A 15769-nucleotide genomic window follows, 5' to 3' on the forward strand; every position below is an offset into this window, starting at 1 on the left:
TGGTCCAAGATCCGTAGAATTTTTATTGATGATTCTTTCGTTGGTCAGTTTTAAAGAGAGAGAAGAATTTTTTCACAAATTTTGGCACCATTTGATCCCGCGTACTCGAAGCCAAGACTTACAACGAATAATGAAATCGTGCCTTGGAACCGAAGATGAGGTAGATCGATTTAAGCGAAACGTCATAGCTGTAAGCGATCATGCACGTAAACTGTGTGTCACATTATTACATCAAGGTATGTCTTTCAAACAATTGGATGACTTTGTGGGTTTTTGTTTTCCTGAAACGCCAGCAGCTAAAAATTTCAAACAAGAAATACTGCGGTTGGCCTTTCTGGTTAGATTTGATGGTCGTCATATTCTTAATATTCTATATTTTTCCAAACAATATGAAAAATTCATCAAGGGTGCTTTTAACAGCTCAGATGAATCGACCCGTTTCAAAAATCAAGTTCTTGAGTCACCTGCAATACAGCGCGAGTTGATGTACCTTGCTTCTATACCCTTTGGCATTGGTGGGGCTGGTAGGCAAATGGTGAACTTCATTGAAACGTTCGCAGCAACCGAACAAGCTGTGTTGGAGATGAAAAATCGCATAGTGGATCGTTGGAGGCAAAATTTTCCTGCCGGCAGTACTAACTGCCCATTTTTTTTGTGGTGTTTTGGAAGTGAAGAAGAAATCGAGAAATTCCGTCGAACCCTTGTCTGATATATTGCAAATTAGTACAAATACATTAGCAGAAATGATGAATAATGTCAACGTGAAACATTTTCTCTATCAAGTTTATGTTTGGAGACTATCTTCGTGTCAAAATAGGCTTTCTTGAATACGTTTTGTCTTTACATTGATGATATTTTTTTCTCGATCTTCTGTTGAATCAACTCCTCATTTATAAACCTTAAGGCACGTTGGGGTGATGGGAGTGGGGCTGAAAAAGCTTGTCTCCCCATAAAAAAAAGTACATGATCAACTTATTCAGACTTGAGAATTTATTTATTTACGAGTATATGATGAAATCAATGAAATTGGCTTTCTATTCCAATAATGTATAGATAATTACCAAGTTTTCAAATAATAAGTAAATACATATGATGTAGAAGTAAATTCATCTTATATATTTTTTCACATGTTTAGCAGTTTGAAGTTATTCATTTTTTTTTTTGTTGTAAATTTTGGTTGTATACCTCTGCATATGTAGGTATTACTTTAGAAAACAAAATTGTAATTACATATCTGCCTACTTGCTCATTTTTTCATTAATATTATCATGTATCTTCACCTGCTTAGGTTGTAACAAGGCAGTATTTACATACTTATAATAATTAATGCATTGGATTCTATAATAAATTACAATTTGTCACGAAGTACGTAATTGCTTAATTTCAAGTTACTCGTATTAATAATAGAAAGAAAAGAATGAGAGAAAGTGTATTCCCGGGTAAAATAAGTGAAACGTCCCTGTTTTCGGATTTTTGAAATGTTGATGAAACATTGTTGGGTACCCCTGAAGAAAATGCTGAAGCCAAAAAAAATTCCCCCTATTCCACCCTTCCCCCTGCCCACAATGGCGAAAAAACTTTTTTTCGGGGAAAAATCATACTCCCCTATTGACAATTTCAAGTGGCAGAATGCTAGCAAGAGTGCTAGCATGGCCATGCTAGCACTGGTTGCACCATTTTGAACACCTTTCATAGCATATCTGCTAGCAAACTGTTGCTAGCACAATGCTAGGAAACTGGTACTAGCACCACGCTAGCAGCATTTTTCTAGCATTATGCTAGCGACGGTTTGCTAGCAGATATGCTAGTAGAGGTGTTCAAAATGGTGCTATTGGTGCTAGCATGGTCATGCTAGCATATTTCTAGCATATGCTGGCATACAATTGGCATAATTCAAGCAGGAGGACCAGCATTATGCTAGCATCCGTTTGCTAGCAGATATGCTAGTGCAGGTGTTCAAAATGGTGCTACTGGTGCTAGCATGATCTTGCTAGCTTTTTGCTAGCTTATGCTAGCATGTGTACAATAAGTATAATGCTAGAAGTGTATTAATTTCTTTATAAAAGAATAGGGTATTTGTAATTATGGTATGTTTCCCAAAAATATCCAAAAATGGGCAATTGCCCTACAATGCTAGTTCTAGCATTGCACTAGCATCTTGTGTTAGTATAAACTGAGTGATTAGTTTGCCAACTTCACTCTTCTTAATTTAAACAAGAAACTGCATTGAGCTTATATTCGATTTGACTACATACTTCGTCTAAGAGAAGTTAAATGTATCATGATAAAGAACAACGCTAGCAAGTTGCTAGCATTATGCTAGCACTTGACTGCTAGCATCCGGATAAGAAGTCGTTTAACAAAAATCCAGCACCATGCCAGTACTTTGACTGCTAGCTTTACCAAGGTGAGGATAGCGCTAGCAGTAGACTAGTGCAAGTTTACCAGTGATTGTCTTTCTAGCATGTAACTAGCAGATTGCTAGCATGTCTTTTGCTAGTTCACCTCATGCTAGCACCATTACAGGGTGCTAGCAATGCACTAGAAATATGCTAGTAGTGACGGCTAGCTTTACTCAGTGGTTATGCTGCTAGCATGAAACCAGCAAATTGCTGGCCTGTCTTTTGCTAGTTCACCACTTCACCTCATCCCAGTTGGGTGAAAATCTGCTCTTACGCGACATAAAAACGTGGGCAGGAGATTTAACACTTCACGCCAATGCCTTTTCTGCCCATAAATCGGCGCGTATTTTAATTACGCGTAAAAATCTGCCATTGATAAAATATTCTTGAAAAATTTTTCGGCACTAGCGGGGATCGAACTCGGGTCCCCGGATCTGTGAGCGGACTCCTTGCTACCTACTCCACCAGGGATCTTGGTAGAAGAGAACAAATATTTACATACTAACCTATAACACACGCGGAAAATACCACATTTACGCGCGTTTTTCAGAAAATACGCGATTAAATACGCTACGAAATATTTGCGTAGCGTATTTTGTGGCTGGTTTTTTCAACGTGCAAAAATACGCCACATAATTTAGAAGCATAGCGGCTTTACGCGATAAAAATACGCTACGAAATATTCTTGTGGCGTGTTTATCAGCAGAAATTTTATTCTGCTGTGCAAGAAAATGCAACAACCTAAAAAGTCGCTTCAAATTACGCCCGTGAATTGAAGCGCGATTTTGAAAACTGTAAAATCTGCTGCATGGCAGCAGTTTAAAGTCGCGTTGAAGTATAAAACGCCAATTAAACTGCTCTTTACCGCGTATTTATTGGCAGAAGAGCAGATTTTCACCCAACTGGGATGCTAGCACCATACCAGTTCTATGCTAGGATGAATTTTTCAATAAAATGTCTGCTGGCAAAGTGCTAACACCATTCTAACTGGTAATATGCTAGTTGATTCCATGCTAGTATTCTGCTAGGATCAACTAGTGTCTGGCTAGCGTACTTTTTACTAGCTCATATCATGCTAGCAACATGGTAGCTTAATGCTAGGAGAAACTGCCAGCATCGCTCGGTAATTATGACGTTAGGATATAACTAGCATGTTGCTAGCATACATTGTGCTAGCTCATCTCAGGCTAGTATTATGGTAGAATTTTGCTAGCAGGAACTGCTGGGATCACTCGATAATTATGGTGCTGGGTTTTAACTAGCATATCCCTAGCATACATTTTGCTAGATAATCTCACATTAGCAATATGATAGCATCATGCTAGCAGGGACAACTGGCATTACTAGGTAATTATGAGGCAAGGGTTTAACTAGCACATTGCTCGCATACATTTTGCTAGCTCACCCCATGCTAGGGATATGATAGCATCATAGTATGAACTGCTAGCATCACTTGGTAATTAAGGGGCAAGGGTTTAACTAGCATATTGCTAGCATGCATTGTGCTAGCTCATCTCATATTAGATATATGATAGCATTTTGCTAGCGGGAAATGCTAGCTTCATTCGGTAGTTATGTTGCTAGCTTCATTCGGTAGTTATGTTGCTAGCATGTAGCTAGCTCATTGCTAGCATACTTCTTGCTAGTTTGTATCATGCTAGTAATAAGCTGACATTTTGCTAGCATGTTATGCCAGTTTATTTCATGCTAGCATAACGCTAGTATCATGCTAGTTTCCTGCTACTCATGCTAGGTGGGTGCTACTAATACTAGCATTCTGCTAGTAAAATTGTCAATAGGGTCCAACCAAAGAAATTTTGATTCACCCAAAATATATTGCAACGTGATTTTTTTCAAAATTTGTTGGCTCTCCGGGGGAGGGGGAGATATTGACAAAAGGAAATTTAAAACCGCCGTATCTCCTACCTTAATTCTGGTACACAGAATTTTTTTCTTTCTAAAATATATGTATCTGCATGAGTAGCTAACTAGGTATAATTGGTATTGTTTTCAAATTTTTTCTCCTGGTGAGTAATCTTCAAAAACTAAAAAAAAAAACACTCAAAAATGTGTTTTTTGTGTTACATCACCACCAAGAAAAGCGATATACCAGTGACACAATTTTGCAATTTTGCATGCGAGCCTCCAAAAAACAATTGAAAATCAAGCAACTTCTGAAAAAACCCAATTTCGGAGCAAAAGAAGATTGACAATATATGGGTATCGTTTTCATATGAATCTAACTCGCTGAACACGAATATGAAGTTAGTTTTGCAGTTGGACCCTCCCAAGGGTCGCCTTGGGGGAGGGAGATGCCCAAAAATTGAGTTTTTCGTAAAATGTGAGCCTTCAGCTTCCCCCCACCTCACACCAATATCATCAAAGTAACTTATTTTTAAAAAATTGTGAAAATTGAGGTGGGGGCTGAAGGCTCTGGAGGGGCTAGTTTAGTGCAGCCGAAAATCTGACGTCATATTCGTGCTCAGCGGTATTGAATCATGCGGAAACGACACCCTACTCGCTCAGGGTGTCCACAAGACTGGAAAACCTGAAAAAGTCAGGGAATTTCGTAATTTTCACGCAAAATCCCTGGAATTTTGAAAAAACGATCAATTGCAAATTTTGGATAAGGATCTGTGATGAAAGAAAAACATTATGTTTTACTTCTCGAAAGACAAATTTTCAAAAGCTTTTGCCCTCGCTTCGCTCGGGCTTGTTTTGTTTTGTTTTTTGTAGGCAAGATGAACATTTCTAGATAATAAAAATCAAGTTTTGAAACCAAAAAATGAACTCCTCACATAAAAAACATCGTTTTTATGCGTCTCGAAATACAAAACAAGAGCTTTCGCCCTCGCTTGGGCCTGTTCTGTTTTCTTTGTCAAAATCAACTTCCTTCGAAAAAAACATCATTCAAATTCTAAAATTTTAAAAGCCAAAAAAAACTACTTGTCCTCACATGAAAAAACCTCGTTTTTATGCCTCTCGAACTGTAAATTTTCAGAATCTCTCGCTCAAGCCTGTTCTCTTTTCTTTTTCCAAAGTAACTTCTTTCAAAAAAACATCATTCTAATATTAAAATTTAAGAAACCAAAAAATTAACTCTTTGCATTAAAAAAACCTCGTTTTTAGGCATCTCGAAATGAAAATTTTCAAAAGTTCTAGCCCTCGCTTTGTTCGAGCCAATTTGTTTCTCATTTTCAAATGAACAAATTTCATATTTTCAGGCCTCCAAAAATCCAAAAACAAAAGAAAATTTTGTATAAGCCATATGATTGTATATATTGACCAAAATTGATGCATGTTTTATTTATTTATTTATAATTTAAAAAGTTAATAATCGAAATTTAGCTGTTTTTTATATCCGAAGAAGTATACAGTTCGAAGAGGAGCTTATGAAATAAAATTACACCCCCCCCCCCAATCCTCTTCAAAGTGTGTGGTAAGCATAGAAAATGAAAAAAATTGTCTGGAAAAATGGAAAAATTGGTCTGGAAAACCTGGAAAAGTCAGGGAAAATCATTTCCAGAAATGAGTGGACACCCTGTCACTCATTGATAGTCAATTCTCCCAAAATTCTCATCAATCCCCCCTCTACAACACGTTTTTTCAATTTTTCAACAAGACGCACCAAAACAAAAATTTTGAAAAAAATATGTGATGTTTAGGGGTCAAAAATACATCTAAAAAACGTATTTAAAAAATTGTACCTTACAATTTTCATTGTTAAAAAGCATAAAAATAAGTTGAAAAACGCAATTTTGAGGGATAAACATGATGGAAGGGGGTTTTAAATTCGTGTAGGTAGATCTCTGTTGTTCACCACACTAACCTAGACAATATTCATCAAAAAAAAAACCTGTGATGGCAATTATAGTATTTCAATAGCGTTCTCAAAAAAATCCAAGTTCGAGAGCGCGTAATAGGTGAAGTTTTCTCACGGTGGTGCCGTGGAAAAGTGTTGACAGTAGTACGGGAGAGTCATGTTTTTTTTTCAAGCTTTCTTTTTTTTTTTACCAAGTTGCATCCCCTTCTGGGAAATTGAGAAAATTGTATGTTATAACTTGAAGTATCATCAAGTTTTGAAAAAAAAATTCAGCCATTTACCACCTCAAAATTTTTTTAAAAAAAGGTTCAAAGTTTTCAACCCCCTGAAAAACTAAGAAAATGGACGGGAAAATTTCAAAAAATTACTGTGTGTACCCATACATGATGTACACAATCTGTGAAAATTTCTAAATTTTTCATCAGCTCCCCTCCAAGATGCAAATTTTTGAATTTTTGATGTCTAGGGGGCAGTATCCCTTTCTCGACATTGGTATATATTTTTTAAATTAGGTAAGAAGACAGTAGATTGCAAGTGTTGCTAGAATATTACAATAATTACAATAAAGATACTCGTAGGTAGCTGGATATAAAATGACTGAAACTTCAGATATAGACTCACTTTTTGAAACTTCTTTCATCTTCTTTTAAGGATTGAATAACATGACCAATTTTGTTGAAAATTTCTACACAAAATTATCATTTCTTTAAAATAAAACAAAAAATAATAGTTTTGACAAAATTTTAAATTTACTGTGAAAAACTACCTTTGTTTTTTAGAAATTCCTTTTCTTCGAGGACTCAATTTCCCTTCCAGAGGCTCCTACAAAGATGAAAATTTTTCTGTGTGGCTTCCAAATCGAATTAAAGGTCTCATCTGAATTTAGTCACAATCGTTCCATTTCTATTTTCGAAATCCATCCCCAAGTCTCTAAAAAATTCTGATTTTATCCAGAAATTTTTGGAATTGAAGATGAAAATTTGATTTTAAACTAGCCAACAGTTTACTCTGTTTAAGTTTAATCTGATTTTATTCTTATTAGTTGAAAATACACATATCTTTCTCTCATCTCACAGCATTATTTCGATCATTGTGATTCTAGATTCAAATATTGGAATCAGAGTGCAGAACTCCTAGTCCTACGCATAAATGGCTGAAATAACATCAAAAGTGTATGATATTGTTCATCCAAGTCCAGTGTCGTTAAAAGAACTATCAGCGATCGCCATTAGCTTGGAATTATGGCGCACTGAAATTAATAAATTTCGTAATGGACACGTATTAATGCGGTTTAAAAAATACGTCGCTGCTCAACGAATCCCATTAAAAATCACATTTCCTGGATTGCCCACTGAGATTAATAAAACGATTAACGAATGTTTCATTAAATTAGGATATTCAATAAATGAATGGCTGAAAGATCATTTTCGGAAAGGATTACGTTTTCATTATAGTCGTGATGATGATGTATTAAAAGACTTCGGTGATTTCGTTGGTTATTGTAATGGCACCGTTCATTATATTAGAACAGCCGAACGTATGATGCTTTGTGATAAATTTAGTGAAGCTGTGAAATTTACTATAGCTTGTATATATTTTTTCGAAAATGATATTAGACGAATTTGGTCATCGGTAGGCTTACGTATAATGGAGATTCTCAGCAAAATTACTTTTTCCACTTATCCACAATTGTATTACTGGATTTGTTGTCTCACCAATAAGTTGAATAAGTTACCAAGGCGGCGGGGAAATGCTTCTGTTGCCGAGGCGATGTTTGATCAGAACATGGCTCTCAATGGACCATGTGTAGAATATTTTTGGAATCGTTTACCTTTGGAAATTCGAATGAGGAAAGCTATTGATCTTTGCACGCGTGATAAGGAATCGTTTGTAAGATTCATTTTACCAAAACTGGACGATCAAGAGCTGGATGTTTTCGTCAATGAGAAAGGTTATGATATGATGAGTGAATTGTTGGTATTCTCGTTTCGTTATACGTTGACTTTTCATTATAACTCGACTATAGAGCTCGTTCTACCAACTTGGATGTACATAAGGAACCTGATGAAACAAAGTGCTTTCACAAATCTGGTGGCAAAAATATTGAGGGTTGAAGGTTTCGGGTTCGTCGGAAGACGAGGCAATCCTAATAATTGGTGGAATTTTACTCGTGAAGTTTGGAATAGTGCTCCCGATCATTTGAAACAATCGACCCTTAGAGATATTTTGCGCGATCATTCGTTATTTGAAAGTTTGGCCTCTCCTGCGCATGGTCAAAGATCCGTAGAATTTTTATTGATTATTCTTTCGTCGGTCTGTTTTAAAGAGAGAGAAGAATTTTTTCACAAATTCTGGCATCATTTGATCCCGCGTACACGAAGCAAAGATTTACAACGATTAATGAAATCGTGCCTAAGAACCGAAGATGAGATAGCTCGATTTAAGCGAAACGCCATGGCTGAAAGCTACCATGTACGTAATCTTTGTGTCACATTATTAACTCATGGTATGTCTTTCAGCCAATTGAATGACTTTGTGGGTTTCTGTTTTCCTGAAACGCAAGCAGCCAGAAATTTCAAACAAGATATACTGCGGTCGGCTCTTATGGTTCAGGTTGATGCTGATGCTGTTCTTGCTTGTACTATTATATATTATTCCGAACAATATGATAAATTCATCAATGGTGCTTTTAACAGCTCTGATCAATCGATCAGTTTCAAAACTCAAGTTTTTGAGTCACCTACAATGCAGCGTGAGTTGACGAACCTTGCTTCCATACCAATTGGCATTTATGGGGCTTATAGACAAATGATGAAATTCGTTGAAACGTTCGCAGCAACCGAACAAGTTGTGTTGGAGATGAAAAATCGCATAGTGGATCGTTGGAGGCAAAATTTTCCTACAGGCAATGCGTTGAATTTCAACAACCCATTTTTTTTGTGGTGTTTTGGAAGTGAAGAAGAAGTCGAGAAATTCCGTCGAACCCTTGTCTGATATATTGCAAGATAGTACAAATACATTAGCAGAAATGATGAATAATGTCAACGTGAAACATTTTCTCTATCAAGTTTATGTTTGGAGACAATTGTCGCGTCGTGTCAAAATAGGCTTTCTATTCCTATAATGTATAGATAATTACCAAGTTTTCAAATAATAAGTAAATACGTATGATGTAGAAGTAAATTCATCTTATATATTTTTTCATATGTTTAGCAGTTTGAAGTTATTCATTTTTTTTTTTGTAAATTTTGGTTGTATACCTCTGCATAATATGTATTACTTTAGAAAAAAAATTGTAATTACATATCTGCCTACTTGCTCATTTTTTCATTAATATTATCAATATTATCATGTATCTTCACCTACTTAGGTTGTAACAAGGCAGTATTTACATACGTATAATAATTAATGCATTGGATTCTATAATAAATTACAATTTGTCACGAAGTGCGTAATTGCTTAATTTCAAGTTACTCGTATTAAATTAATAATAGAGAAGAAAGAAAAGAATGAGAGAAAGTGTATTCCCGGGTAAAATAAGTGAAACGTCCCTGTTTTCGGATTTTTGAAATGTTGATGAAACATTGTTGGATACCCCTGAAAAAAATGCTGAAGCCAAAAAAAAATTCCCCCTATTCCACCCTTCCCCCTGCCCACAATGGCGAAAAAACTTTTTTTCGGGGAAAAATCATACTCCAACCAGTTTTGAATAGAAAATTTTGAATTCACCCGAAATGTATTGCAACGTGATTTTTTTCAAAATTTGTTGGCTCTCCGGGGGAGGGGGAGATATTGACAAAAGGAAATTTAAAACCGCCGTATCTCCTACCTTAATTTTGGTACACAGAATTTTTTTTCTTTCTAAAATATATCTGCATGAGTAGCTACTATAATTGGTATTGTCTTCAAATTTTTTCTCCAGGTGAGTAATCTTCAAAAACTAAAAAAAAAAACACTCAAAAATGTGTTTTTTGTGTCACATCACCACCAAAAAAAGGCGATACAATTTCGCAATTTTGCATGCGAGCCTCCAAAAAACAATAGAAAAATCAAGCAACTTCTGAAAAACCCCATTTTCGGGCCATATGCACCCTCCTCCTCCAATTTTGGAGCGAAAAAGGATTGGCAATATGGGTATCGTTTTCATCTGCATGAGTGCTATATAATTGGTATTTTTTTCCAAATTTTTCTTCCGCTGGTTGGTCATCTTCAAAAACTCTAAAAAAAAGTGTTTTTTGTGTCACAGCACCACCAAAAAAAGCGATACTGCCCGTGAAACAATAGAAAACCAACCAACTTATTGAAATCCCTACTTTGGGACTATATGCATCCCCTCACCCAATTTTGTGGTAAAAAAATTGACAATTGAATAGTCTCTCTCCCCTCCAAAAAAATTTAAAAAATGTTGGAACCACCTTAGCCAATTTATGAGAAAATCTTGCATAGAAAGCTGGGAAAATCTGGTGCAAAAAATCTAGAAAATTACGATCTCACACCTCCCCCCCTCCTTCTTTGATATAAGTACCTACATATATATTTTTTTATTTACCTAGGTAAGAAGTACATCATACTCGTATTTGTTGTTAGAAGATTGAATAAAGATAATCGTAGGTAGCTATATACAAAATCACTGAAACTTCAGATAGACTCATTCTTTTTGAAACTACTTTCATCTTCTTTTAAAGATTGAATAACATGACCAATTTTGTTGAAAATCTCTACACAAAATTATTTTTTTTTGAAATTTACAAAAAAAAAATAGGTAGGTTTGAAAATTACTGAAACAGTAATCAAATTGGCTGTTTCAAATGTAGAGAGTAGGTATACTAAATTTTGAAACTTGATACTTTTTTTTAGAAATTCCCTCTCTTGGAGGACTCCATTTCTTTTTTAGAGGCTCTTATGAAGATGAAAAATGTTCTATTATGGCTTCCAACTCAAATTTAGGGTCTTCTCTGAATTTAATCACAGTCGATCCAATTTTTTTTCGAAATCCATCCCCAAAATTCTGATTTTCTCCATAATTTTTGGAATTGAAGATGAAAATTTGATTTTAAACTAGCGAACAGTTTACTCTATTCAAGTTCAATCTGCTTTCATTCTTATTAGGTAGTTAAAAATACGCGCATCATTCTCTCATCTCACGGCATTATTTCGATCATTGTGATTCTAGGTTTGAATTGAAATCAGAGCTTCGGAGCGCGTCAAGAACTACCTAATACCTGCGTATAAATGGCTGAAATAACACCAAGAGTGTATGATATTGTTCATCCAAGTCCAAGGTCGTTGAAAGAACTATCAGCGATCGCCATTAGCTTGGAATTATGGCGCGTTGAAGAATATCGTAAACATCATGTAATACTTGTATTACCGAAGATTCGAAAATACTACGTTTGTGGTCCACCAATCTCATTAAAATATTATTTTCCTGATTTACCAACCGAGATTTATAAAACGATTTACGAATATTTCATGAAATTGGGATATTCAATAGATGAGTGGCTGAAAAATCATTATAAGAAGGGATTCTGTTTTCATTATCGTCGTGATGATGGTGTGTTGAAAGACTTCGGTGATTTCGTTGGTTATTGCAATGGCACCGTTCATTATGTTAGAACAGCCAAACGTATGATGCTTTGTGATAAACTTAGTGAAGCTGTGAAATTCACTATAGCTTGTATATATTTTTTCGAAGATGATATTAGACGAATGTGGCCATCGGTATGTAAAATGAAGTTTATCAGCGAAATTGCTTTTTCTAATTGTCCACAATTGTATTATTGGATTTGCTGTCTCACCAATCAGTTGAATAAGTTACCAAGCCGGGAAAATGGTTCTGTTGACGAGATAATGTTTGATCAGAACATGACTTGTAATGGACCATCAGTAAAATATTTTTGGAATCGGTTACCTTATGAAAATCGAATGAGGAAAGCTATTGATCTGTACACGCGAGATAAGGAATCGTTTGTGAGGTTCATTTTGCGAGAACTGAACGATCAAGAGCTGGATGAATTCGTAAATGAGAAAGGTTATGATTTGATGAGTGGATTGTTGGTATCCTCTTCTAAGACTGGTGAGCTCGTTCTGCCAACTTGGATGTACATAAGGAACCTGATGACACAAAGTGCTTTCACAAATCTGGTAGCAGAAATATTGAGAACTGAAGGTGTTGGCTTCACCATAGGACAAGACAAACTTGATCATTTGTGGCATTTTAGTCTTGAAATTTGGAACAGTGCTCCCAATCATTTGAAACCATCGGCCCTTAGAGATATTTTGCGCGACCATTCGTTATTTGAAAGTTTGGCCTCTCTTTCTAGCTGCAACGGACGAAGATACGTAGAATTTTTATTGATTATTCTTTCGTCGGTCTGTTTTAAAGAGAGAGAAGAATTTTTTCATAAATTCTGGCATCATTTGATCAAGCGTACTCGAAGCCAAGATTTACAACGAATAATTAAATCGTGCCTAGGAACCGATGAGGAGGTAGCTCGATTTAAACGAAACGTCATTGCTGAGAGCGACCATATACGTGAACTATGTGTCACATTATTAATTGATGAATGGAGAATTGACCAAGTGAATGACCATGTGGATTTCTGTTTTCCTGAAACGCGAGCAGCTAGAAATTTCAAACAAGGTATACTACTGCGGTTGACCCTTCTGGCTGATGATCGTTCCATTGTTGGTGTGGCAGGTTGTTTCACAAAATTTAACGAATTCACCGACGATGCTTTTAACAGCTCTGATCAATCGACCCATTTCAAAAATCAACTTATGGAGTCACCTGTGATACAGCGCAAGTTGACGCATCTTGCTTGCTCACCAATCGGTATTTCTATGGTTTATAAAAGTACTATGAAATTCATTGAAAGATTTGCAGCTAGTGAACAAATTGTGTTGGAGATGAAAAATCGGATAATAGATTATACAAAGCAAAATTTACCTAATAATCCACAACTTTTAGACAGCCCATTTTTATTATGGTGTTTGGGAAGTAAAGAAGAAGTACAGAAATTTCGTCGAACCCGTGTCTGATGCATGTTTTCTATTCCTACAATGTATAGATAATTACCAAGTTTTCAAATGCATAGTATAATACAGAAATGAATTTATCTTAAGTGTACCTGTAAGTATTTTTTTTTTTTACATGTTTAGCAGTTTGAATTTATTATTATTTTTTTGTTTGTAAATATTGGTTGGGTACACATATTACTTTTCTTTTTAAAAAAATGTAATTATTTACCTATTTACTCATTTTTTCATTAATTTTATTAAGTATATCTTCATCTTCTTGGGTTGTAACATGGCGATATGTACGTACATATAAGTAATAATGCATTGAAATCTATAATAAATTACAATTTGTTGTGAAGTATGTAATTGTTCAATTTCAAATTATTAACAGAAATGAAAAATGGGAATGAGAGACATTGTAAATGATACGAATATATTTTTAAAAATTTTGATGATAGAGTAGGTACCTAATAATGATGAAAAAAATTGAGTATCCAATGTACTCCTGACAACGTTTGAATTGGAATCACGTTCCAGAGGCCCATTTTTTTCTTCTTCAAAGAGAAAATGGTCTCAAAATACCGAAGGATGCGGCTAATGGGCTGCTATGCATACGTACAATTTTGACAATTTTCTTTATACAAGGCATACTTTAACTGCTAACGCGTTTTCAAAGGACCATTTTCGATTAATGAGTGAGAAAAAGACGTGTATTTTGTGGCTGAGATTTATTCAATACAAGCGAGGTTCGGGAGACCTGCCAAGAGGGTTGCCCTGATCATCAAGCGTCAAAAAGTCATAGAATCCATAAAGCGTTTTTATGAGACCCCCAATAAATATTCGGAAAATGTTCTAAGAATTGTCGAGTAATGCGATTGGACAGCTTTGAAAACTTTCGGGGTCATTTGTTCTAGTTACAAGTCGAGTTTTATAAAGTTTGGGCGCGATTTTGAGCTAGGGCAACCGGAAGGGTACTTTTTGGAGCTGAAAGTATCAGAAAACAAAAATGGTTGAATTGGAAATTGTCCTATCACATTTTTCGACCATTTTTGGGCAATGTTTTCAAAATGTTGATCCCATAAAGTATCTATCCTTTGAGTGTGCTGACTCAAAATCATGCCCAAATTCCAGGAAACAAGACTTGTGACTAGTAAATACGATTCCTATAGAGTTGTAGCTGTTCAATCATATTTTTCGACTTTTTTGGTCAATTTTTTGAAAATTTTGGTTTCAACAAATACTTAGTCTCTTGTTACCTCAACCATACGAAACCCAACGTGTGCCCCAAAAAGACAATTCCCAGAGTTGTAGTCTCCCAATCTCATTTTTCGACCTTTTTTGAGTGATTTTTTTGAAAATTTTGGGGCCAAAAAATACCTAAAATAAGAAAAAAAAAGTCTTGCAGCTAGAAAAGGTCATTACAAAAGTTGTAGGCTGCCCAAACACATTTTTCGACTATTTTTTAAGATTTTTTCGAAAATTATAGGACCTAAAATAACCCATGGACCTCATGACTAGAGCTCGGATTTTTATGCGCTTAAAAAATCATTTTATGCGCATAAAATATGCATTTATTTTGATCAAATTATGACAAAATATGCTCTTATCCATCAAAATATGCACTTTTATGCAACATCAATATGGGTATCTATAGAAAGGATTTTTCATTCTAAAGGTGAAGGGAAGGCTAGAAAATTAAGAAATTCAAAAAAAGAGGTGAAAGTCTTCAATTTTACTTTGAATAACCAATTCTAGGTTATAACATATTACAAATTGCCTCAACGTGGTGAAAAAATTTTTAAAATTGTTTTTAAAATTTTTTCAAGTTTTTACATTTTTAATGAAAAGTACTACCAAAAAATCATTTTTTGGCCAAAATTTCCAAAATATGACTGAAAAATGGAAAAAATGGCCAAAATATGACGAATATGCGCTTAAAATGTCTAAAATATGCATTTATATGCATTTATGCCCAAAATATGCAAAATATGCACTAACAAGTTGGGCTTATTTTACTCAGAATTGTATGATTCATAAAAATCCATAGGATATGCACGATCTTCTGCGATGAATGAAAATATGACAAATCATAAAAATCCGAGCTCTACTCATGACCTTTTAACACCTGATGTCCTGGGAATCATTATTTTTACTTTTTAGGCACATTTCTCCATTTCTTACCGGCACTTTTGGCCTGAAACCGAAATTTTGAGACCTTTGGAGCACTAGGGGACCCTTGGGCGATTGGGCACTTGGGCAGCTATAAATTTTGTGCTGGTTTGAAAAAAATCGAGTGAAATCGATTTCTGCACACTCGTGAGGTTACGTACTGAGTTGATTGAAGATAGTTTTAAGCCCCCTCCAGTCATATTTTGGAAATTACAGATTTCCAAAACGTGTCATAAAATCTATCCATTGAACATTTTATATTTTTAAGATTTTCAAGTAAAAAAATCGCTGTAGCCAAATCAGCAGAAATTGATTTCGAAAAAAAAACACCAATCGCGTTCATTCAAATACTGAA

At 35.2% G+C, this 15769-nt stretch overlaps 1 protein-coding gene across 20 annotated transcripts in view; it reads left to right on the forward strand.

The window, feature by feature from the left end:
- LOC135848253 (uncharacterized) overlaps nt 1-15769 on the forward strand; it is a 260195-nt gene that overhangs the window by 15336 nt on the left and 229090 nt on the right. The window contains exon 3 of one of the 20 annotated variants that reach the window (XM_065368105.1): nt 7328-9684. The exons of 18 other annotated variants lie outside the window; for them this stretch is intronic. In XM_065368105.1, the coding sequence (XP_065224177.1) occupies nt 7375-9219 (1845 nt within the window). In that variant the 5' untranslated portion in view covers nt 7328-7374 and the 3' untranslated portion in view covers nt 9220-9684. Of the gene's footprint in view, nt 1-7327; nt 9685-11398; nt 13607-15769 lie in introns of those variants that run through there. One more of the 20 variants, XM_065368111.1, reaches the window with a different exon arrangement.

This window comes from Planococcus citri, chromosome 5, assembly GCF_950023065.1.
Source record: "Planococcus citri chromosome 5, ihPlaCitr1.1, whole genome shotgun sequence".
In the NCBI taxonomy this organism is placed as follows: domain Eukaryota; kingdom Metazoa; phylum Arthropoda; class Insecta; order Hemiptera; family Pseudococcidae; genus Planococcus; species Planococcus citri.